Below are 25,195 nucleotides of genomic sequence, written 5' to 3' on the forward strand. Positions count from 1 at the left end.
CGTTCCAGCTTCTAGTCCCGCCTTTAATCTCTTCAATGATTGGTCACCGCGTGAGACCGAGACCGTTCTGCCTTCCATCCGGATGACGCGCATGCGCCCCTTCCAAGTTGCGCGGTAAGATGGCGGCGCGCGGCGGATGGCCGTTGGCGCTCGCGGCGCGTTTGAATGGCAGGCGAGGGTTCGGAGATGGGCGCGCGCGGCTGGGCACGGAGCCGGCGGCCGACCCCGGGCCCAGTTACCCGCCCGTCCTCCCGTCCCAGACCCCGGCGGCCGACCCCGGGCCCAGTTACCCGCCCGTCCTCCCGTCCCGGACCCCGGCGGCCGACCCCGGGCCCAGTTACCCGCCCGTCCTCCCGTCCCGGACCCCGGCGGCCGACCCCGGGCCCAGTTACCCGCCCGTCCTCCCGTCCCGGACCCCGGCGGCCGACCCCGGGCCCAGTTACCCGCCCGTCCTCCCGTCCAGGACCGCCAAAAGTAAGTCGGCTAAAAGGCGGCGGGAAGAAGAGTTCTTCCAGCAGGTTCACGGCGCCCCGACCGTGTCCGACAAGATCCGCCTCTTGACCAGGATCCAGAGGCTCAAGTATGTCGTTTATCCCCAGACGTTCGCGATCGACGCGGATAAGTGGTACCAGTGCTTCACCAAGACCGCCTTCGTGCCGGGGCTGCCCGGCGGGCTCACGGCTGGCGGCACCGGCGCCCCCCTGGACCTCGGCGAGCTGAAGTCGCTGGTCTGCGATGCCGTTTTGCAGGAGAATTTCTACCTGAAGAAGCGGCGGCCGTTCCTGTACCGGGAGAGGGAGCAGATGGCGCTGCCCCTCATCAGCAACCTGGTGCCCCGGCTCGTCAGCGCCCTGGCAGAACGTAACCCGCTGCTGAGCGCCTCCACCCTGGGTAAGGACTCGCCCTTAACGCCGCACTGACTGAGTCCGGCGCGTCCGCTGCTCCTCACAACAAATACTTGCATTTATTTATACAGCGCCTTAACATAGTAAAACATTCCGAGGTGCTTCACAGGAGCCATCGAACAATACAGAGCCACATAAGGAGAGATTAGGACAAATGACCAAAAGCTTGGTCAAAGAGGTCATTTACAAGGAGGTGACGGTTCACTGTGTCAGGATAGCACTGTCTCCTTGTAATATGGAGTGATCTATGTAAACACTGCTGGTCAAATCATGGTGCAGTCTGAGATTGCTATAACATGCATGCTGAACGTGTTTCATATGACCATATGAAATTGATAGGCAGGAAAAGACCATCAAGCCTGCCCCACACACCATGATGGTTGCAGCATAATGACTATAGACACTTCCTACCCACCCCGCAGCCATGTAACCTGGGAACTGCAAAAATCCCAGGGTCAATAAGGGAACAAATACTCTTGGGGGGGGGGGAGAAATCCTCTCAGTCCCCCTCAGGCGATTGAAACCAGTCGAGATCATGTGGACCAAGTGTTATCTATAAAGATAAGTCTACTCTGCTCTAAAGTAAATAGACCAAGACATTTAAGCCTATCTAAGTAGCTGAGGTTCTTTTAAGAAGACTAGTTCAACAGGTGTTAATAAAATATCTGAACTTGTTTGGTGGGAGATACTGTGGCTGGCATACTTTTATATGATAGTGTCTAGTGACATCGGCATTGCCTATAGCGGCTTCTAACCTTAACCACCACTCTCAACCGTAAACCCTAAATCGTGCAGTGTCACTAGTCTTTCTGACTGCACCGATGATGCAGATCGGTCACATTGTCAATAGTCACTTCGTCTATTATGTCTTGGCAATAGCGGTTCCTCATCCTGACCACTGACCCTAACTTGCACTGATAGTGCACTGCCAATATTTGTTAACAGTTCCCTTACTTGTAGTTTTCTATCTCAATCCCTAAGAAAGCAAAATACAGCGGATGCTGGAAATTTGAAAGCAAAAAAGAAAATGCTATAGCCGCTCAGCAAGTCAGGCAGCATCTGTGGAGAGAGAAACAGTGTTAACGTTTCCGGTTGATAACCTTCCAACAGAACTGAGGCCTCAGCTATTTACAATCTATATTAATGACTTAGATGAAGGGATCGAGTGTAATGTATCCAAGTTTGCTAACGATACAAAGCTAGGTGGAAAAGTAAGCTGTGAGGAGGACACGGTCTGCAAACGGATATAGACAGGATAGGTGAGTGGGCAAGAAGGTGGCAGATGGCACATAATGTGGGGAAATGTGAGGTTATTCACTGGTACAAAGAATAGAAAAACAGAATTTTTTTTAAATGGTGAGAAACTATTAGACGTTGGCGGTCAGAGAGACTTGGCTATCCTTCTACAAGAAACATAAAAAGTTAGCATGCGGGTACAGCAGACAATTAGGAAAGCAAATGGCATATTCACCTTTATTGCAAGGGGGTTGAAGTACAAGAGTAAGGAAGTCTTACTACAGTTGTACAGGGCATTGGTGAGACCTCACCTGGAGTACTGCGTATAGTTTTGGTCTCCATATCTAAGGAAGACCATAAGAGATAGGAGCAGGAGTAGGCCATTCGGCCCCTCGAGCCTGCTCTGCCATTTAATGAGATCATGGTTGATCTGATTTTTGGGGTAAAGAATTCCAAAGATTCACGAACCCCTGGGAGTAGAAATTCCTCCTCATTTCTGTCTTAAACTGGCGACCCCTTATTCTGAAACTATGCCCCCCTAGTTTTAGATTCCCCCATGAGGGGTAACATCCTCTCAGCATCTACCCTATCAAGTCCCCTCAGAATCTTGTATGTTTCAATAAGATCTCCTCTCATTCTTCTGAACTCCAATAAGTATAGACCCAAACTGTTCAATCTTTCCTCATAAGACAACCCTTCCATACCCAGAATCAACCTAGTGAACCTTCTTTGAACTGCCTCCAATGAAATTATGTCCCTCCTTAAATAAGGGCACCAGAACTGTACGCAGTACTCCAGGTGTGGTCTCACCAGCACCCTGTACAGTTGTAGCATGACTTCTCTGCTTTTATACTCCATCCCCCCAGAAATAAAGGCCAATATTCCGTTTGCCTTCCGGATTACCTGCTGCACCTGTATGCTGACTTTTTGTGTTTCATGTACGAGGACACCCAGATCCCACCGGCAGGACAGACCGACCAGAGGTGGCAGCACAGTGATATACAGTCAGGAGGGAGTGGCCCTGGGAGTCCTCAACATTGACTGGACCCCATGAAATCTCATGGCAAACATGGGTAAGGAAACCTCCTGCTGATTACCACCTACCATCTTCCTTCAGCTGATGAATCAGTCCTCCTCCATGTTGAGCACCACTTGGAGGAAGCACTGAGGGTAGCAAGGGCACAGAATGTACTCTGGGTGGAGGACTTCAATGTCCATCACCAAGAGTGGCTCAGTAGCACCACTACTGGTCGAGTCCTGAAGGACATAACTGCCAGACTGGGCCTGCGGCAGGTGGTGAGCGAACCAACACAAGGGGAAAAACTTACTTGACCTCGTCCTCACCAATCTACCTGTCGCAAATGCATCTGTCCGTGACAGTATTGGTAGGAGTGACCACCGCACAGTCCCGTCTTTGTACCGAGGACACCATCCAACGTGTTGTGTGGCACTACCACTGTGCTAAATGGGATAGATTCAGAACAGATCTAGCAGCTCAAAACTGGGCAACCATGAGGCGCTGTGGGCCATCAGCAGCAGCAGAATTGTATTCCAGCACAATCTGTAACCTCATGGCCCGGCATATTCCTCACTCGACCATTACCAACAAGCCAGGGGACCAACCCTGGTTCAATGAGGAGTGTAGAAGAGCATGCCAGGAGCAGCACCAGGCGTACCTAAAAATGAGGTGCCAACCTGGTGAAGCTACAACTCAGGACTATATGCATGCTAAACAGCAGAAGCAACACGCTATAGACAGAGCTAAGCGATTCCACAACCAACGGATCAGATCAAAGCTCTGCAGTCCTGCCACATCCAGTCGTGAATGGTGGTGGACAATTAAACAACTAATGGGTGGAGGAGGCTCCGTAAACATCCCCATCCTCGATGATGGCGGAGTCCATCACGTGAGTGCAAAAGACAAGGCTGAAGCGTTTGCAACCATCTTCAGCCAGAAGTGCCGGGTAGATGATCCATCTCGGCCTCCTCCCGATATCCCCACCATCACAGCAGCCAGTCTTCAGCCAATTCGATTCACTCCACATGATATCAAGAAACGGCTGAGTGCACTGGATACAGCAAAGGCTATGGGCCCCGACAACATCCCGGCTGTAGTACTGAAGACTTGTGCTCCAGAACTAGTCTGCGCCTCTAGCCAAGCTGTTCCAGTACAGCTACAACACTGGCATCTACCCGACTGTGGAAAATTGCCCGGGTATGTCCTGTCCACAAAAAAGCAGGACAAATCCAATCCAGCCAATTACCTCTCAGTCATCAAAGTGATGGAAGGTGTCGTTGACAGTGCTATCAAGCGGCACTTACTCATCAATAACCTGCTCACCGATGCTCAGTTCGAGTTCCGCCAGGACCACTCGGCTCCTGACCTCATTACAGCCTTGGTCCAAACATGGACAAAAGAGTTGAATTCCAGAGGTGAGGTGAGAGTGACTGCCCTTGACATCAAGGCAGCATTTGACCGAGTATGGCACCAAGGAGCCCTAGTAAAATTGAAGTCAATGGGAATCAGGGGGAAAACTCTCCAGTGGCTGGAGTCATATCTAGCACAAAGGAAGATGGTAGTGGTTGTTGGAGGCCAATCATCTCAGCCCCAAGACATTGCTGCAGGAGTTCCTCAGGGCAGTGTCCTAGGCCCAACCATCTTCAGCTGCTTCATCAATGACCTTCCCTCCATCATAAGGTCAGAAATGGGGATGTTCGCTGATGATTGCAAAGTGTTCAGTTCCATTCACAACCCCTCAAATAATGAAGCAGTCCAAGCCTGCATGCAGCAAGACCTGGACAGCAGCAAGACCTGGACAACATCCAGGCTTGGGCTCATAAGTGGCAAGTAACATTCGTGCCAGGCAATGACCATCTCCAACAAGAGAGAGTCTAACCACCTCCCCTTGACATTACCATCGCCGAATCCACCACCATCAACATCCTGGGGGTCACCATGACCAGAAACTTAACTGGACCAGCCATATAAATACTGTGACTACAAGAGCAGGTCAGAGGCTGGGTATTCTGCGGCGAGTGACTCACCTCCTGACTCCCCAAAGCCTTTCCACCATCTACAAGGCACAAGTCAGGAGTGTGATGGAATACTCTCCACTTGCCTGGATGAGTGCAGCTCCAACAACACTCAAGAAGCTCGACACCATCCAGGACAAAGCAGCCCGCTTGATTGGCACCGCATCCACCACCCTAAACATTCACTCCCTTCACCACCGGTGCACAGTGGCTGCAGTGTACCATCCACTGCAGCAACTCGGCAAGGCTTCTTCGACAGCACCTCCCAAACCCGCAACCTCTACCACCTAGAAAGACAAGGGCAGCAGGTACGTGGGAACAACACCACCTGCACGTTAGTCTCCAAGTCACTCACCATCCCGACTTGGAAATATTTCGCCGTTCCTTCATCGTCGCTGGGTCAAAATCCTGGAACTCCCTAACAGCACTGTGGGAGAACTTTCACCACACGGACTGCAGTGGAGTGGTTCAAGAAGGCGGCTCATCACCACCTTCTCAAGGGCAATTAGGGATGGGCAATAAATGTCGGCCTCGCCAGCGATGCCCACATCCCATGAATAAAAAAAAATATGCCAAATTTTTGCCCATTCGCTTAACCTGTCAGTATCCCTTTGCAGACACTTTGTGTCCTCATCGCAACTTGCTTTTCCACCTATCTTTGAATCATCAGCAAATTTGGCCACAAGACACACTGTTCCTTCATCCAAGTCATTAATGTATATTGTAAATAGTTGAGGCCCCAGCACTGATCCCTGCGGCACCCCACTAGTTACAGATTGCCATTTTGAAAATTACCCTTTTATCCCGACTCTTTGTTTTCTGTTAGTTAGCCAATCCTCTATCTATGCTAGTATATCACCCCCAACACCATGAGCTCTTATCTTGTGCAGTAATCTTTAATGTGGCACCTCATCGAATGCCTTTTGGAAATCCAAATATACTGCATCCATTGATTTCCCTTTATCCACCCTGCCCGTTACTTCCTCAAAGAACTAATAAATTTGTCAGACATGATTTCCCCTTCAGAAAACCATGTTGACTCTCCTTGATTGTATTATGAGTCTCCAAATGTCCTGCTACTACCTCCTTAATAATGGATTCTAGTATTTTCCCAATGACAGATGTTAGGCTAACTGGTCTATAGTTATCTGCTTTCTGTCTCTCCCTTCTTGAAAGGGGGTGTTACGTTTGTGGTTTTCCAATCCACTGGGACCTTTCCAGAATCTAGTGAATTCTAGAAGATTACAACCAATGCATCCACTTCCTTTAAGACCCTTGGATGCAAGCCATTAGTTTACCTAGTACTTTTTCTCTACTGATAGTGATTGTTTTTAGTTCCTCCCTCCCCTTTGCCTGTTGATTTTCTACTATTATTGGTATGTTATTAGTATCTTCTACTGTGAAGACAGATACAAAATATCTGTTCAATTCCTCTGCCATTTCCTTGTTTTCCATTATTATTTCCCCTAGGATATACTTGCCTTAGAGGCGGTGCAACAAAGGTTTACTAGATTAATTCCTGGGATATGGGGTCAGCCATTTAAGACTGAGATGAGGAAGGAATTTCTTCATGCAGAGGGTTGTGAATCCTTGGAATTCTGTACTCCAGAGGGCTATGGATGCTGAGTCATTGAATATATTCAAGATTGAGATCGATTGGCTATTTGGACACTAAGGGAATCAAGGGATATGGGGATCGGGTGGGAAAGTGGAGTTGAGGTTGAAGATAAGCCATGATCTTATTGAATGGCGGAGCAGGCTCGAGGGGCCGTCTTACTTACTCCTGCTTCTATTTCTTATGTTCTTATGTAACGAAAATGTTGGAGATGAACAGTTTTTGAGCAAGTATAGAGCCAGGGAAAAGAACAAAAGGGAGACGTCTGTGATAGGATGGAGGGCTGGAGTGATCAAATGACAGAAGTGATGATGGGTAATAGCTTATAAAGTAGCTTTTTAAATGTGTAAAAACATTTTGTTTCAAAGTACTATAAGTAATTATAGTGGTCAAATTTTTAACATGAAGATGAAATTCTGGAACGTAACGGAAAGATGTATGTCACTCAGTTCCTCACAAAAAAAAATCCTTTTAGTTTTGCTTTTAAAGAGTTAGTTCTGGTGACACCATTAAGGGAACTGGTGTGGAGGAGCAGTTTGAGGGAAGGTGTCTAGAATTTGGGGTGCAAGTACAGATAAGACTTCCTGTTGAATACCACTTTTAACTCTCATGGAGAAACTTCTTTATAATATATACCATGTCAGTTGTTTGATTTTTCACCTTGAAAGATTATGTACTTTGAAATTTTAGATTGATTAATATTTAGCAAGAAGAACTAGATTCAACTAAGTGATTAAATCTTAAGCATTATTGCATTTGTGTATTGTCACATCCCGATGTTTTAATTTCAAGAACGTTATTCTTGTTTCAGACTATGAACCAGAAGTTGGCTTTTACTGGTTGCGGGGTGAACGAACTGTTCCTCGAGGGCATCGGAAAGGGCAAGTAGACCCTATTCGTTTCCAGATTGATGACAAACCTTACTGCCAAATTCGGATTCCTAAACAGCTCTCTGAGGTAATAGCTTAATTAAGACATTTAAGTGCTTTATAGGCATCTTTTGTTTGTTTTTACCCAGAAGTTTCTTGCACTTTGGTCACCTGACAGAATCGACCACTTCTAGGTCAAGTAAACTGGCACTTATGCAGTAAAGTTGCCTCTGTTCTGCCCCAATACTGTGTTTTAACCCTTACTGCGTCATTAAAAAAAATCACTTGATTTTTTAAATAATTAGTGATCACTAATGCGATCTTTGGGGAATAACAAGCACTGAGCTTGACGGTAAGAAATCTGAGTTAAAATTAATTGATACAATCATTATCCTAGAGAATTTTACACTTTAGTGATGTGATGAGTTTCACTATGTTAATTCATTCACCTTCTGTTGAAAGAAAGTTTTTTCCAAGCCAATTGTTCCCTTTCTCTCTGCATCTCCACTCCCTAAATAAATTTAACAAACTATTAAAAGAAATCTTAATCCTTTTAACATTTTAACATAGGTGTGGTCATTTTTTAAAATAAAGTTTACTACAACAACAGCTTGCATTTTTATATAGCGCCTTTAACGTAGTAAAACGACCCACAGGAACATTATCAAACAAAATTTGACACCGAGCCGCAAGGAGATATTAGGACAGGTGACCAAAAGCTCGGTCAAAGAGCTAGGTTTTAAGGAGTGTTTTAAAAGAGGAAAGAGAGACGGTGAGGATTGGGAGAGAAATCCAGAGCTTGGGGCCTAGGCAGCTGAAGGCACAGATGGCAATTAAAATTGAGGATGTACAAGAGACCAGAATTGGAGGAGCGCAGAGGTCCCGGAGAGTTGTAAGGCTGGAGGAGGTTACAGAGAAAGCGAGGGGCGAGGCCATGGAGGGATTTGAAAACAAGGATGAGAACTTCAAAATCGAGGCGTTGCCAATGTAGGTCAGTGAGCGGAGGGGTGATGGGTGAACGGGACTTAGTGCGAGTTAGGATATGGATAGCAGAGTTTTGGATGAGCCCAAGTTTGCGGAGGGTGCAAGATGGGAGGCCGGCCAAGAAAGCATTGGAATAGTCAAGTCTAGAAGTTACAAAGGCATGGATGAGGGTTTCAGCATGAGATAAGCTGAGGCAGGGGCCATGTTATGGAGGTGGAAATAGGCAGTCTTGGTGCTGGAGTGGATTTGGGGTCGGAAGCTCATCTCAGCGTCAAATAGGACACCAAGATTGTGAAAGGCTTCGTTCAGCCTCAGACAGTAGCCAGGGAGAGAGATTGAGCCGGTGGCTAGGGAGCAGAGTTGGTGGTGACCGAAGACACCAGCTTCGGTCTTCCCAATATTTAGTTGGAGAAAATATCTGCTCCTCCAGTACTGGATGACAATTCAGAGGTAGTGGATGGCTGGAGAGAGGTGGTGGTGAGGTAGAGCTGGGTGTCGTCAGCCTAAGTGTGGAACCTGACGTATTTCTGGATGATGTCGCCAAGGGGCAGCATGTAAATAAGAAATAGGAAGGGGGCCAAGGAGAGATCCTCAGGGGACTCCAGAGGTAATGGAGCTGGAAGAGAAGCCATTGCAGGTGATTCTCTGGCTATGACTGGATAGATAGGAATGGAACCAGGCGAGGGCAGTCCCACCCAGCTGGACAGCGGAGGAGAGGCATTGGAGAAGGGTGGTGTGGTCAACCGTGTCAAAGGCCGCAGACAGGTTGAGAAGGATGAGGAGGGATAGTTTACCATAGTCACAGTAACATAAGATGTCACCTATGACTTTGATAAGGGCTGTTTCAGTGCTGTGGCAGGGGCGGAAACCTGATTGGAGGGGTTCAAACATGGAGTTGCGGGAAAGATGGGCACGGTTTTGGGAGGTGAAAACACTTTTGAGGACTTTGGAGATGGGTAGTTTGCAAGGACAGAGGGGTCAAGGGTGTTTTTTTTTGAGGGGGTTGTGATGACACCAGATTTGGAGGGGAGGGAAGGGTAACAATCTGAGGAGAGGGAACAATATCAGCTAACACGGGGGCCATGAAAGGGAAGTTGAATGGTCAGCAGTTTGGTGCGAATAGGGTCGAGAGAGCAGGAGGTGGATCTCATGGACAAGTTGAGCTCAATAGTCGCATGAGGGGAGATAGGAGAGAAACTAGAGAAAAATGCGAGTTCAGAGCTAGGGCAGGGGGGAAGTTTGGCTTGGTGGGCTCAGGGAAGGAAGGGAAGTGGCAGAGGCTGAACGGATGGTCTTGATCTTAGTGACAGAGAAGTCCATGAGCTTCTCGCACTTTTGGTGAGGGTGGAGGGGGCGGGGGAGAGGGGTTTATGAAGATGGTTTATAGTGGTGAAGAGAAGCCAGGGTTATCTTTGCATTCCAGGATGATCCTGGAATAGTGAGCAGTTTTGGCAGAGGAGAGCAGGACCCGATAGTGCTTTGTGTGGTCCAGCCAAATCTGGCGATGAATAGCTAAACTAGTTGTATGCCATAAACATTCAAATCTGCGTGCCATGGACTTAAGGGAGCAGAGCCTTACCAGGTTGGGACTGGTATATTGAGGCAAAGTAGAGAGAACTTTACTCTGCACCTAACCTGACCTGCGGGTGCTTGACGCTGGTATTTGGTGTGCACAATGATTTCCATTCACAAACAAAAATTCAGAAAAATGTTCTTTAAAAATGTATGTTAAGTTTAATTAAAAAGTCCTAAAAACTATTAGTATAATCAGGTACTTTCATTAAGTGTTCTTCTAATTTCTTAAACAAAATACCACGGTGAATTGATAGTCACAAAGGGAAATGGAAGATGTTACAAAATCTCTTGTCAGGTTATCATGGAGGTACTGCACAGATGCAGGATGACCTGCTTCAAACTGCTGAAAATTTGTTACATTAGGAGGGAAATTATTTTTTTTATGTTTATAACATGTATCTGCTGCAACATAACAGAACATTGTGGAGTAAAACAGAAAATGCTGAAATGGCTCAGCCATTCAGGCAGCATCTGCGTAGAGAGAAACTGAGTTAACATTTCTCTCTCCACAGATGCTGCTGACCTGAGTGTTTCCAGCATTTTCTGTTTTTTGCATAGAATGTACAGCACCGAAACAGGCCATTCGGCCCAACAGGTCAATGCAGTGTTTATGCTCCACGTGAGCCTCCTCTCACCCTTCTTCATCTAACCCCACCAACATATCCTCTTATTCCTTCTTCCCTCAAGCGTTTATCTAGCTTCCCCATAAATGCATCCACGCTATTCGCCTCAACTACTCCTTATGGTAGCGAGTTCCACATTCTTACCAATCCCTGGGTGAAAAAGTTTCTCCTGAATTCCCTATTGGATTTATTAGTGATTATCTTCTATTTATGTCCCCTACGTCTGGTCTCCCCCGCAACTGTTCTGGTTTATTTCCCATTACTAGATCCAGCAGTACTTCCTCTCTTGGGCTTTTTACATACTGAGTAAGAAAGGAGTCCTGCACACATTGTAAAAAAAATTCTTTTCCCTGTACCCCTTTACCTACTCCTCTTGCCACTTTATTTGGGACTAGTTAAAATCTTCCATGATTATTATTCTATGTCCTTTACTCATTTCACATATTTGCTTACAGGGTAAGGAATAAATGGTCAAGGAACAAATACAGTTATAAAACAAGTATAAAAGGACTGTTTAAAAATAAGTAAAAGGAACAATTATTAAAGATGAATTAAACTGCCTATGCAACAATGTACAGCAACTTTTTCCTCCACCTCCTTTCCACTATTAGGTGGTCTGTAGTATACCCCTATTAGCATGATCGATCCCTTTTATTACAATCCATATGGATTCTATTTCTACCCTTCTGTTAGTTATGTCCATTTTTTCTACTGCCATTATGTTATCTCTAATTAGTACAGCTACTCCACCCCTTTCCTTCCCTATCCTTTCTGATAATGCTATAGCCTGCAATATTTAGTTGTCAGTCCTGCTCTTCATGTAGCCGTGTTTCAGTTATTCCTACTACATTTGGTTCCTCGCTACAGATTATTGCCTCCAGTTCCCCTGTTATTTTCAACGCTGTGTACTTTGCTGCATAGGCAGTTTAATTCCTCTTTAATGGTTGTTCCTTTTATTTATTTTTAACACTCCTTTTATACTTCTGTTTTATAACTATATTTGTTCCTTGGCTATTGACTTTATCTTTATTCCTTACCCTGGCCTGACCTTTACACCCATTTCTTGTTTCTTTTATCGTGAAGTTTTTGTTATTGCTACACGATCCCTCCTCCCATTCTTGCTAGTTTAAAAGCTTATGCATCGCCCTATTTATCCTTTCCGCTAGGATATTGGTCCCATTCCGGTTCAGGTGGAATCCGTCCCAGCGGTACAGCTTCTTCCTGTCCCAGTACTGGTGCCAGTGTCCCATGAAGTGGAAACCCTCCTTCGCACACCATTCTTTCAGCCATGCATTCACCGTTCTGATCTGCCTATGCCAATTAGTACATGGCTCGGGTAGTAATCCTGGGATTATCACCCGTGAGGTCTTGCTTATTAATTTAGTTCCTAGCTTCTGATAGTCCCTTAGCAGGACCTCCTCCTTGTTCTTGTGGTCCTTGTCGGCACCAATGACATGATAACTGGATCCTCCCCCTCCCTTTCAAGTTCCTCTCCCCTTGTTCCAAGATGTCCTTTGCCCTTGTACCAGGTAGGCAACACATCCTCCTGGACTCTTGGTTGCGACTGCGGAGGATGCTATCTATGCCCCGATTATAGAATCCCCTATGACTACAACCTTTCTATTCTGATCCTCTTTCTCCCCCCCCTCCCCCTGCCTTAGACTGCCTCATGCTACACGGTGCCATGGTTAACATTCTGGGCATCCTCCCTTTAGCCTTCATCCTTACCTCTACAGGTATCAAGTACTTTGTACCTGTTGGATAGGACCAGTGTCTGTGGGACCTGCTTCTCTACCTCCCCCTCCCTTATGTGTCGGAGTGTCTCTAACTCGCAGTCCAGCTTAAAGACTCTGAGCTGGAGTGTCTTCAGGCAGAGACATTTACTGCAGATGTGGCAATCTGGGATTGTCTTGCTGTCCACAAACTCTCACATATTAGAGTCCCAACACACACTCTACTGTAATTTCTAGTTTTTATTTATATAATCAGTAGTTTATTTCCTAGGACCAATAGAATCACTTGAGATCTAGATTATATTTAGTAAATGGATTTAGCTTGATTTCAAAATAATTAGTAATTACTTTCTTAAAAAAAAATTATTTATTTTTTATTTAAGTTTTAAAAGTTGATTGATTAGCTATAGTCCCTTGGTGCTGTGCAACTCTATCCTAAGTTAATGAATCACAGGGGGAAAAACTCCAGAGAGTACAGGCCCATTCTACTCAATCTCTCATAGGACAACCGTCTCATCCTAGGAATCAATCTAGTGAACCTTCGTTGCACCCCTCTAAGGCAAGTGTATCTGTCTTTAGGTAAGAGACCAAAACTGAACACAGTCCTTCAGGTCTGGTCTCACCAAAGCCCTATACAATTGCACAAGACTTCCTTACTCTTGTACTCCAACTCCCTTGCAATAAAGGCCAACATACCATTTGCCTTCCTAATTGCCTGCTGTACCTGCATGTTAACTTTCTGTTGAAATGGTTGTTTTCATATCTTCTGCCTTTGGATTAGCAGATTCCGTCCCTAGAGAACTTATTTGCTATACTTGGTAACTGGTTGATATTGAATTTTTAATTGACCCATAAAAGTTAAATGTACTCTGTACTAAATGTTAACTTGAAAAGAGGCATTTTTAAAAATTCAGCTTGTTTTTCTTCCTAGTTTATGCCCTTAGAAAATTCGATCCCTGAAGATGTTCCTGTTATTCACCTTGAACCAAGCCGACTTCCATTGTTTCAACGGCAATATAACAACAACATTTTCGTTGGTAAGGGAAAAATGGATTTGCGGATGAGTTGGATACATTTTACTTTTTTTCACATTTAAGATTTGCATCTCCATTCATAACATAATTGAATGTTTTATGAAACTAAATGCTGTACCATAACTTGGTTACAGCTCTTTGGTGGGATGGGAAATGGAATTCAACGGAATTACTGTATTAAGTTGCATTCCCACTATGACCTAGTATGTGACTCTTGTGTCTTCTGTCCTTGTATGTCTTCTATTTTCAGGTTCAAAGATTGTTGATTCTTCCTGCTATGGACATACCCAGTTTCACTTTACTTCTGATAAATTGAGACGAGAAAAACTTATAAAAGACAACCTAACTGACCAGATTGAAGTGCGTTTGCGAGCCAATGGCATTGGAAGTCTGTTTGCATGGACTGGAGCACAGGCGGTATATCAAGGTTAGACAGTGCTAATTCATCAAAGTTTAACATTGCTGTTCATATAAAAATCTTTTTTAAAAAAATCATGTGACCTTTAATTTGTTCCTCTTCACTTATTTTCCTCTCGTTGTGGTTTCCAAGTTATATATCTCATTCAGACAGGCTGCTCCGAGCCTTCATTGGCTCTTGAGAATATTACTAGGAAATGCTCTTCCTTTATCAAGAACCCAGCCCTTACTGAGATTAGGGACTCAGTTGAGTTGGGGATTGAACCTACATTCCACCACTCCATTATTCAGCATGTTGCTCCAACATGTTTTGCTGCCTGCAATTTTGGGTGCAGTAGTGTAGGGATTATGATATTGGACTAACGGTCGTGAGTTCAAATCTCACCATGGCAAGTTGTGAAATTATATTCAATAAATCTGATAATTTGTGTGCTGGCACTACAAAAAATGACCATGAAAGCAGATTAATTGTCACTGAAAAACCCAACTGGATATCTTTTAATGCTTCAAGGGAGGAAATCCATAACCGCTACCTGATCTGGCTTACAGCTGACTCCAGTTAGCTCTTCATGGCCTCTGAAGTGTTAAAAACAGTCGCTACAGAAGGCCACCACCTTCTAAGGGCAATTAAGGATGGACAATAAAAGTTGCCTTGCCACCGTCGCCCATATCTTTTAAAATACTTTTTTTAAAAAAATCACAATTGACAATCAAATGAATGGACTAGTGTTAATTGTGTAGCCTTGGTATGAATTGGCACCCGAAAAAGGATGATCTTGCTGTTTGGTTATCATTAATTAATGCATAGGCACTTGCCTTGAGTTAGTTATGAACTAAAGCAGCTACTGAAAAACTTCAGTTAGAGAACTAAATTTCCTCATGTTCCTGGTAGTCATAACTAATTGAGGAAGAAGTTTAAATAGATACAAATCAACTGACAAAATGTTTTCCTTAGTATGCAAACGTTATGTCTTGCAGCATATTTTATATGACAATTCTTAATATTTCTGAGAGTAATAAACATGACCTAAGTGTCCTTTTTTAACTTGCACCTCTGTGAACCGGCTTGGGACGTTTTTCTATGTTAAAGGTGCTGTATAAATGTAAATTGTTTTTTTTCCCTCTATCTCCATCTCTCTTCTCCCCCCCCCCCCCCGCCCCCCCACCCAGCTGGTATGAAATGAATAGCTCTGCTGTTTGCCTATCACTTCAGTGTTTAAGAAAATTCTCTTTCCTCATCAATATCAATACTTACATACAGTCTTATCACAAGATAAGTTTCAATTCATGTTATTTCATTCTTCTAGAATATCAGCTCTACCATCTTATTACAAAATCTAGTTGTTTCTTAAATGAATCTGGCGTTAGACCTCACCCGAACCTTTTTCTGGCAACACGTTCTAGCTGCTGATCATCTTCTGACATCTGCTTTTGGTGTGTCCTTCACATCGTGTTGTCTTGCTGCCTTGGCATGCCTGAAAGTATTGTTTCATATTTATCTTATAAACCTAATTATTTTGTTTGTTGTTTGCTGCCTCACAGTTTGGACATCATGAGCAACAAGCCAACTAATGCTCATCTCTTTCAGCTGTTGCTTGGCAAATTCTGTCCAGCCTGTGAAGTGTACATGTCTCCTATTTTTACCTCTAGTATGTAGTATCTTGCATTTGTCCATGCTGAATTTTATTTGCCACTGATCAGCCCAGGTGAAAACACTGTACGATCTTGTAAGATCCTGGCTGCCTCCTCTGAGTCCACTGTTTCTTCACCCCCCTCCCCCCCCACCCCCAGCAAACTTGGTATAATCTGCAAATTAAGCTACTCTGCATTGAGAAGAGAGATCAGACCCTTGGGGTACGCCACTCAATAACCCCCTCCATTGCGATTTAGCTCCTCTTAAGATTGCCCTGTTTCATTCCCTTCAGCCAGGTACTAATTCATGTTCATGCCTTAGTCTAGATACCCACTGACCTCACTTTCTAAAAGAGTCTCTCATGTGATACTTGTCAAAGCTTTTTGGAAGCCAAGGTACATGGTCATTTGACTTCCCTCTTTCCGCCACAATAATTTGGGATGCTACCTCCTCAAAATCAAGCGTCAAATTTTTGAAACAGAAGCAAAATAAAGGTGCTGTTCAATGGTGTATATTGCATTCGATTCTAATAGAATAGGATGTACAGTGAAGTACCCTTCTGCAATATGAAGACACCATTAATATGACTGGAGAACAGGGGAAAAGAGAAGGCACCACGTCAAGCGTCTTGGAACTTTTTTCTACTTTAAAGGCGCACTATAAATGCAAATTGTTGGGGATGTGTGCAATGTCATAAACATATTAACAATCTTTTCTTTATTCATTTTAGCTTGATTGGAAAAAATGATAGGGTCAATTGAATTGTATGCAGTAACATTATTTGCAACACTAATTATTCACTAACAGTAATGCTGTTTGGAGTGACATTCGTGATTGTAGCCTACAACACGTAGTCCAAATTGCACAATTACAAATAACTAAGTCGGGTGAGAATAAATGGTTTAGGAACATTATAACTACCCATGAAACTTTGCTTTAATCAGAGTTTAAAATTCTTTGTAGCTGTGAAATATACGGTTAAATTCAAGAGCTTTAGAGCCAATGAGGAAGATTTTTCAGGGGGTTTCTACTTGTTTTTGCATCCAGACTTGTCTCCAATATCTTAAAATTTACACAAAACTGCAGTTTTTGTAATCATTATTGCCTCAAATCAAAATTGTTAAAATTGGTTAGATTTTGAAAATTATCTAATAATTTGGCACATCGACTGATGTATAGACCATTCAGCCCTTCGAACCTATTCTGCCATGCAGTTAGATCATGGCTTATCTATATCTTAACTCCATCTGCCTGCCATGGCTCCGTAAACCTGAATACCCTTGCCTAACAAAATCTATCAATCTCAGTTTTGAAATTCTCAATTGACCTAGCCTCAATAGCTTTCTGGGGGAAGATAGTTCCAGATTTCCACTACCCTTTGTGTGAAGAAATGTTTTGACATTACCCGAGTAGCCTAGCTCTGATTTTACGGTTATGACTCTTTTGTTCTGGACTCTCCCACCAGAGGAAACAGTTTTTCCCTATCAAATCCTTTAATCATCTTAAACACCTCAATTAGATCACCCCTTAATCTTCTATATTCAAAGGAATACACGTCTAGTCTATGCAACCTGTAGTCGTAATCTAACCCTTTTAACCCCGGTATCATTCAGGTGAATTTGCGCTGTACCTCTTCGAAGGCCAATATATCCTTCCTGAGGTCTGGTGCCCAGAACTGAATGCAGTACTCCAGATGGTGTGTAACCAGAGTGCTGTGATATAACTTCCCTCCCCTTTGTATTCTAGCCCTCGAGATAAAGGCCAACATTCCATTAGCTGTTTAAATTACTTTTTGTACCTGTCCACTAGCTTTCAGTGATTTCTGTACTTGGGCCCCAAAATCTCTCTTCTCATCCACAGTTCCTAGCTTCTTGCCATTTAGAAAATACTCTGTTCTATCTTGGGTCCAAAGTGGATGACCTCACACTTCCCCACATTGAACTCCACCTGCCACAGTTTTGCCCACTCACTTAATCTATCAATGTCCCCTTGCAACTTAGTGTCATCAGCAAACTTAGATATACGGCTCTATTTCTTCATCCAAGTCATTTATAAATATAGTAAAAAGCTGAGACACCAGTACAGATCCCTGGGGGGCGCCACTAGTCACATCCTGCCAATTTGAGTGCATACCCATTATCCCTACTCTCTGTCTCCTACTTATTAACCAATTCCTTCGCCAAGCCAATCTGTTGTCTCCAATTCCATGGGCTCTCATTTTTGTTAACAGCCTCTTGTGTGGAACCTTGTGGAAAGCCTTCTGGAGTCCATATAAATAAGACCACAGACACGTTAGTTACCTCCTCAAAAAATTCAACTAGGTTCGTTAGATGTGACTGGCTCTCTATGATCATCTCATATTTGTCCAAATGCTCAGTCACTCCGTCCCTAATAACAAATTCTAATAATTTTCCCACAACTGATGCTAGACTAATAGGCCTAATTTCCTCGTTTCTCTCTTCTACCCTTAAATGATAGGGAATGGAATGTTTTCCTTCCCTCCCCCTTCCATTATCCAACCTTAGTTTAGTCTTGCAGTTTAGCACTCCGTCACATTTTAATTTGTCTTTTACTTTTTCTGTCGTGATGTCCTCAACTTTTTTTGTACTTCTTTCACGTTCCCAGAAGTGCAGTTTAACTTTCAGCAGTGGAGTACTGAGCATCTGTTAGCTGTAGCAGCTTTCTTCACACCTATCTCCGTACAGAGGAGTTCAATACAGCGTCTATTACAATACAAATGAGTAGATGTAAAAAAAACTACTGGACTGTGTAGTTGTAATTTTTAATTGGTAGTGCAACATTAAATACATTTTAAAACTATAAATGCTAGGATAAATAAACAGCTTTTCGGTCTGCCATAATCTTTGAGTGTAATTCACACCCACTCCCCAATATTCCAAAATTGGGGCGTGTTATACAGATACTAATAAAACATTCGAATTAAGAGCAGGAGTAGGCCATTCGACCCCTCGAGCCTGCTCTGCCATTTGATAAGATCACGGCTGATCAGATTGTGACCTCAACCGTACCTTCCCGTCTACCTACTATAACCTTTGACTCCCTTGTTAATCAGGAATCTATCTAACTTGGCCTTAAAAATATTCAATGACCCTCCTCCACCGCTCTCTGGGGAAGGGAGTTACACAGACTCACGACCCTCAAGAGAAAAAATTTCTCCTTATCTCCATCTTAAATGGGAGACCCTTATTTTTAAACTGTGGCCCCTAGTTCTAGTCTCTCCCACAAGGGAAAACATCCCCTCAGCATCTACCCCTTGTAGTCCCCTCAGGATCTTATGTTTTATTACAGTCACACCTCATTCTATAAACTCCAGTGTATACAAGCCCAACTTGTCCAACCTTTCCTCGTAAGATAACCCCCTTATCCCAGGAATCAGTCGAGTGATCAAGGAGCAAGGATGTCCTACTGCAGTTATACAGGGCCTTGGTGAGACCACACCTGGAGTATTGTGTGCAGTTTTGGTCTCCTTACCTAAGAAAGGATATTCTTGTCATAGAGGGAGTGCAGCGAAGGTTCACCAGACTGATTCCTGGGATGGCAGTTCTGTCGAATGAGGAGAGATTGGGTCGATTAGGCCTGTATTCACTCGAGCTTAGAAGAATGTGAGGGTATCTCATTGAAACGTATAAAATTCTGACAGGGCTAGACAGACTGGATGCAGCAAGGATGTTTCCCCTGGCTAGGGGGTCCAGAACGAGGGGTCACAGTCTCAGGATACGAGATAGTACATTTAGGACTGAGATGAGGAGAAATTTCTTCACTCAGAGGGTGGTGAACCTGTGGAATTCTCTACCACAGAAGGCTGTGGAGGCCAAATTACTGAATACATTTAAGAAGGAGATAGTTAGATTTCTAGACACAAAAGGTATCAAGGGGTATGGGGAGAGATCGGGAATATGGTATTGAGATAGAGGATCAGCCATGATCATACTGAATGGCGGAGCAGGCTCAAAGGGCCGAATGGCCTACTGCTCCTATTTTCTATGTTTCTATGATCCTTCTCTGAACTGCCTCCAAAGCAATTATGTCCTTTCTTAAATAAGGAGACCAAAACTGCACACAGTATTCTAGATGTGGTCTCACCAATGCCCTGTACAACTGTAGCAAAACAACATTCCATTTGCCTTCCTAATCACTTGCTGTACCTGCATACTAACTTTTTGTGATTCATGTACTAGGACACCCAGATCCCTCTGTACCTCTGAATTCTGCAATCTCTGCATTTAAATGATATACTGCTTTTCTATTCCTCCTGCCAATGTAGACAAGTTCACATTTTCCCACATTATACTCCATCTGCCAAATTTTTGCCCACTCACTAAACCTATCTATATCCCTTTGCAGACTCCTTATGTCCTCTTCACAACTTACTTTCCTACCTACCTTTGTGTCATCAGCAAATTTAGCAACCATGCATTCGGTCCCTTCATCCAAGTCATTGATACAGATTGTACCACTTGCAAGCAACTCCAGATATTGAACAAAACTTTATTTAACTACTTAAAATGCAACACTTGAATTAAACTGATATAACTTCAACAAATGCCAATAACAGAAACATAGCTAACAGTGAAAAACCTTTCGAAATCTTGAAATTCAGAATCACATTTTTCAAACCAGTTATGCCCACTTATGTCATTTAAAACTTGAAAATCAAAACCAAGCCCTAAATGGTTAGTGTTACTTTATTTTAAACATACTTTGAAGTTAGATTTAACAGACAGAAACTGCAGGTGCAAGCCACCATTTCCACAAATTCAGTTAGTAGCTCAAAACCATTTGACGCTTTCTTTGTCCCTTTGAACTGCATTTTTTGTATGGCGTTATCTGTACCCGATTAACAAGTTTGGGCAGACCAGCAAAATCAACGTAAAAACATTTGCTGGGGGACGGAGAGTATGTGCCTGTATGAGGCTATTGAGAGATCGGGGCCGGACATTTGTTGGGCCATAGTGCCATAGTAATGGTGAATAACGGCGAACGTCATTACTATCATCTATAAAGTCCCAGATAATTATGGCATTCGTGAATAACACCACTGTTGTAGCAACGCCATAATCTGAAGGGTCTTTAGCGTCACTCTTTCGAAACCATCGCTGAAATCTGGAAAGGATTGTAATGTAAGGGCCAATGTACAGCATTAAAGCCAGTGTTTTTGCCACTTGTGGGAATGCTGTTTCAGAAAGGCACTGGAGAGGCAGGCTCAATAAATTTGTTACTATTGGAATGATTGTGATATTGGCAGCTGTGGTTTGAATATCCAGGTAATAATCAGATGTAGAAACAATTTAGAATGTAGATTTTCATATAAAAAGTTTGGCTATTGGAACAACACTGCTTTTCAAATGGTCTTTGAACTAACTGATTAAACTTAACATGATGCCATAGCAACACTTTGCATTCTTTCAATGACAATATAGTGTATGAATAATCTTAAAGTACAAAAATTCTACACTGAGGGTTTTTTTTAAAAGTGATGAATTACTTTATTCAGACTATGGCCAACTAAGTCATTGCAAGCATTGGGCTTTGCTAGTAATCACTGTTCAGGTTTTGGAACTAATCTTAGATTTACCATTAGAGTTCTTGAACCAATAGCAGAAGTTAAATTCTAATTACACTTGTGATTTGGCCATGATTGTTGAGGATCTGTGAATTATCAAAACATCCTGGGGATAGCTGCAACGGTACTTTTCAAGAACATACAAAGTAGTTTGATCTGTGTCTCGGACGTCTATGAAAAGTCCTTTTCATAAACTGAAATGGGATTCCCATTGAACGATAGCGCCCGTCTCCAAGTGAAACTGACCTGTGTGTACAGCTGGCACGCTTCTGAGCTCCTTAGATCACCACTATCATTGCTGTGACATACGCCAGAGTTTCCCAGCAAATTTTGGCTTTGCATCAGTGCTGGAGGATGGGGGCGAGTACTAGTCTGTCTTGTGGCGATTGTCATCAATAACGTCGTTGCAGCAAATTCCTGGCCTGTGCGAAAGGGTTCAGCGATGAGACCCTGAGCCTGTTCACTTTTTGCTCAATAGACTAGAATCAGTGTAATGTAACAAACTGAATGTAAAATATTTTTTGACCAAATACTACTGTAACTTTGAAAGTAATTTAAAGTTGTGTGACATCTCTAAATCTTTGTGAACAGCAGTGTACCTATATAGATATGAATTTTGAAAAATTCTTATGTTCAGTATAAACTGCCTAAAATAAATTCTAAAGTGAGTAACATTCTTTTTGAGCAAAACAACAATTCTTAGTGAAAATGAACAGTTATCTAAGATGAGCAGCTGTGATACAGAACTGCATTTTAGCACTTCCTAGTCAACCCTTGGTGTTCTACTTACACAGAGAAGGGATAATTGCTGTTCTCATCTTTATTGAAAATGCAAGAGGGAACACAAGGATGAAGAAATAGGAGTCTGTTGCAAAAAACCATGGAAGAATGTATAGATGTCAACCCACACAGGAATTAAATATGGATATCTATGGATGTTGTTTATTGAATGCCTTCTGGAAGTCCATATAAAGTCCCTCATAAGAGACTGTTAGCTAAAGTTGAAGCTCATGGAATTGAGAGCAAGTTATTGACCTGTTTAGGAAATTGGCTGAGTGGCAGGAGACAGAGAGTAGGGATAATGGACAGGTACTCAAATTGGCAGGATGTGACTGGTGGTGTCCCACTGGGGCCTCAACTGTTCACTATTTATTAATGTCTTAGATGACTGGATAGAGAGCCACATTTCCAAGTTTACTGATGACACATTGATAGGCAGCATCGTAAGCAGTGTAGATGGAAGCATAAAATTACAGATATTAATAAATTAAAATGGACAAAATTGGCAAATGTGAGATCATCCACTTTGGACCTAAAAGGATAGATCAGAGTACTTTATCAATGGTGAAAAGCTCAAAACAATGGAGGTCCAAAGAGACTTAGGGGTCCATGTACATAGATCGTTAAAATGTCATGGACAGGTACAGAAAAAAACCAAAAAGGTTAATGGAATGCTGGCCTTTATATCTGGAGGACTAGAATACAAGGGGGTAGAAGTTATGCTAAAGCAATACAAAGTCCTGGTTGGACCACACCTGGAGTAGTGTGTTCAGTTCTGGGCACCGCACCTTAGGAAGGATATATTGGCCTTGGAGGAAGTGCAGCGTAGATTTACCAGAATGATACCTGGACTCCAAGGGTTAAATTACGAGGAGAGATTACACAAACTAGGGGTGTATTTGCTGGAATTTGGAAGGTTAAGGGGTGATTTGATCAAAGTTTTCAAGATATTACGGGGAGCTAATAAGGTAGATGGAGAAGAAACTATTTCTGCTGATTAGGGAGTTTAGCACTAGGGGACATCGCTTTAAAAATTAGAGCCAGGACTTTCAGGAGTGAAGTTAGAAAACAATTCTACACACAAAGGGTGGTAGAAGTTTGGAACTCTTCTGCAAACGGCAGTTAATGCTAGTTCAATTGTTAATTTTAAATCTGAGATTGATAGATTTTTGTTAGCCCCATATCCCTTTATACCTTTGGTTAAGGTGGGTATACGGAGTTAGGTCACAGATCAGCCATGATCTCATTGATTGGCGGAACAGGCTCGAGGGGCTAAATGGCCTACTCCCGTTCCTATGTTCCTAAATGTCATACTGTAAAAGGATTTCATGTACCTGAAACTTGAAACAATTCAGACAAAAATAAGTTTTTTTTTTATAAAAGGAAATTGTTACATAACATTTTAAATCCAGCAGTTTCATTAAAGTGTATACTGTGTACATTTCATAAATATATATTTACAAGTACAATAGGCCAAATGGTCTCCTGTGCGCTATGATTTTGATATATTGTATTTTAATAAACATTTTTTAACTATTGTCCTTTTTTCCATTACCTGAACGTACGGATTTCTAAAGATAATTAAGACGGATATTAATAATGGGCAAAAACCTGAGGCATAATTTAATCCATTATCAATGGCTTAAATTATATATCGCGAAATCAAGAAACGCATTTTCAGTTGTGTAGCTATATCTGAGATCTGATTTTTCTTGCCTATTCCTATTGAAGTTCCTGAATACATAGAGAAGTTTTCAAACCCATATCTTCATTTGTTTTTGTTCTTCTAGGATTCTGGAGTGAGGCAGATGTGACCCGACCGTTTGTGTCTCAAGCTGTAATTACAGATGGAATTTATTTCTCCTTCTTTTGCTATCAGCTGAACACTCTAGCTCTGACTGTTAGGGCAGATAAGCATAATCACCGCAAGAACATTTGCTGGGGGACGGAGAGTATGCGCCTGTATGAGGATATTGAAGGAGATAATGTGAAAGGGTTCAATGATGAGGTCCTAAGCCTGCTTGTTCGCTTTTTGCTTAATAGACCAGAATCAGTGGAAAGTAATATAAGCTGAATGTAAAATCTTTTTGACCAAACAGCACTGAACTTTGAAAGTAATTTATCTTTAAATCTTCGCGTGAACAGCAGATGAATATGCATGGATTTTCAAAAACTGATATGTTTAATGTAAACTGCCCAAAATAAATTCTTCAAAAATGAGAAAATCCCCCAGCACTTTTTGGATGTATTTTTTTCAGGAGAGGGTGTTTTCTCAGTCAAATCCAAGTAGGATTCTGTTTGTAATAGTTGTGATAATCACCAGAATTAAGTTTAAGCACAAGTTTATCTAATGTTTATGTTAGAATCATAGAACATAGAAAGGTTACAGCGCAGAAGGAGGCCATTCGGCCCATTGAGTCCACGCCGGCTCTATGCATGAGCAATCCAGCTAGTCCCATTCTCCTGCCCTATCCCTGTAGCCCTCCACATTTTTTCCTTTCAATCAGAGAGCCAGCATGGATTTGTGAAAGGTAGGTCGTGCCTTACGAGCCTGATTGAATTTTTTGCAGAGGTGACTAAAGTAGTGGACAGGGGAATGTCAATGGATGTTATTTATATGGACTTCCAGAAGGCATTTGATAAGGTCCCACATAAGAGACTGTTAGCTAAGATAGAAGCCCATGGAATCGAGGGAAAAGTACGGACTTGGTTAGGAAGTTGGCTGAGCGAAAGGCGACAGAGAGTAGGGATAATGGTTAGGTACTCACATTGGCAGGATGTGACTAGTGGAGTCCCGCAGGGATCTATCGTGGGGCCTCAATTATTCACACTATTTATTAACGATTTAGATGAAGGCATAGAAAGTCTCATATCTAAGTTTGCCGATGACACAAAGATTGGTGGCATTGTAAGCAGTGTAGATGAAAACATAAAATTACAAAGCGATATTGATAGATTAGGTGAATGGGCAAAACTGTGCAAATGGAATTCAGTGTAGACAAATGTGAGGTCATCCACTTTGGATCAAAAAAGGATAGAACAGGGTACTTTCTAAATGGTAAAAAGTTAAAAACAGTGGATGTCCAAAGGGACTTGGGGGTTCAGGTACATAGATCATTGAAGTGTCATGAACAGGTGCAGAAAATAATCAAGAAGGCAAATGGAATGCTGGCC

General features: G+C 42.8%; 1 protein-coding gene across 1 annotated transcript; it reads left to right on the forward strand.

The window, feature by feature from the left end:
- Nucleotides 1–85: 85 nt before the first annotated feature.
- Nucleotides 86–24,248, forward strand: mrps30 (mitochondrial ribosomal protein S30). The gene is made up of 5 exons (XM_067985569.1): nt 86–891; nt 7,601–7,746; nt 13,505–13,610; nt 13,858–14,034; nt 23,812–24,248. The coding sequence occupies exons 1-5, from the start codon at nt 120–122 to the stop codon at nt 24,093–24,095; spliced, it is 1,485 nt and encodes a 494-aa protein (XP_067841670.1). The 5' UTR covers nt 86–119; the 3' UTR covers nt 24,096–24,248.
- The last annotated feature ends 947 nt before the right edge of the window (nt 24,249–25,195 follow it).

This window comes from Heptranchias perlo, chromosome 1 (assembly GCF_035084215.1).
Source record: "Heptranchias perlo isolate sHepPer1 chromosome 1, sHepPer1.hap1, whole genome shotgun sequence".
NCBI classification, from domain to species: domain Eukaryota; kingdom Metazoa; phylum Chordata; class Chondrichthyes; order Hexanchiformes; family Hexanchidae; genus Heptranchias; species Heptranchias perlo.

Bases quoted from the DNA above. Each gene is read 5' to 3' on its own strand.
- mrps30 (XM_067985569.1), top strand. From the start codon at position 120: ATGGCGGCGCGCGGCGGATGGCCGTTGGCGCTCGCGGCGCGTTTGAAT. The intron at 892-7,600 runs GTAAGGACTCGC...TTCTTGTTTCAG, and splicing joins GCTGAGCGCCTCCACCCTGG to ACTATGAACCAGAAGTTGGC. The intron at 7,747-13,504 runs GTAATAGCTTAA...TTTTCTTCCTAG, and splicing joins TTCCTAAACAGCTCTCTGAG to TTTATGCCCTTAGAAAATTC.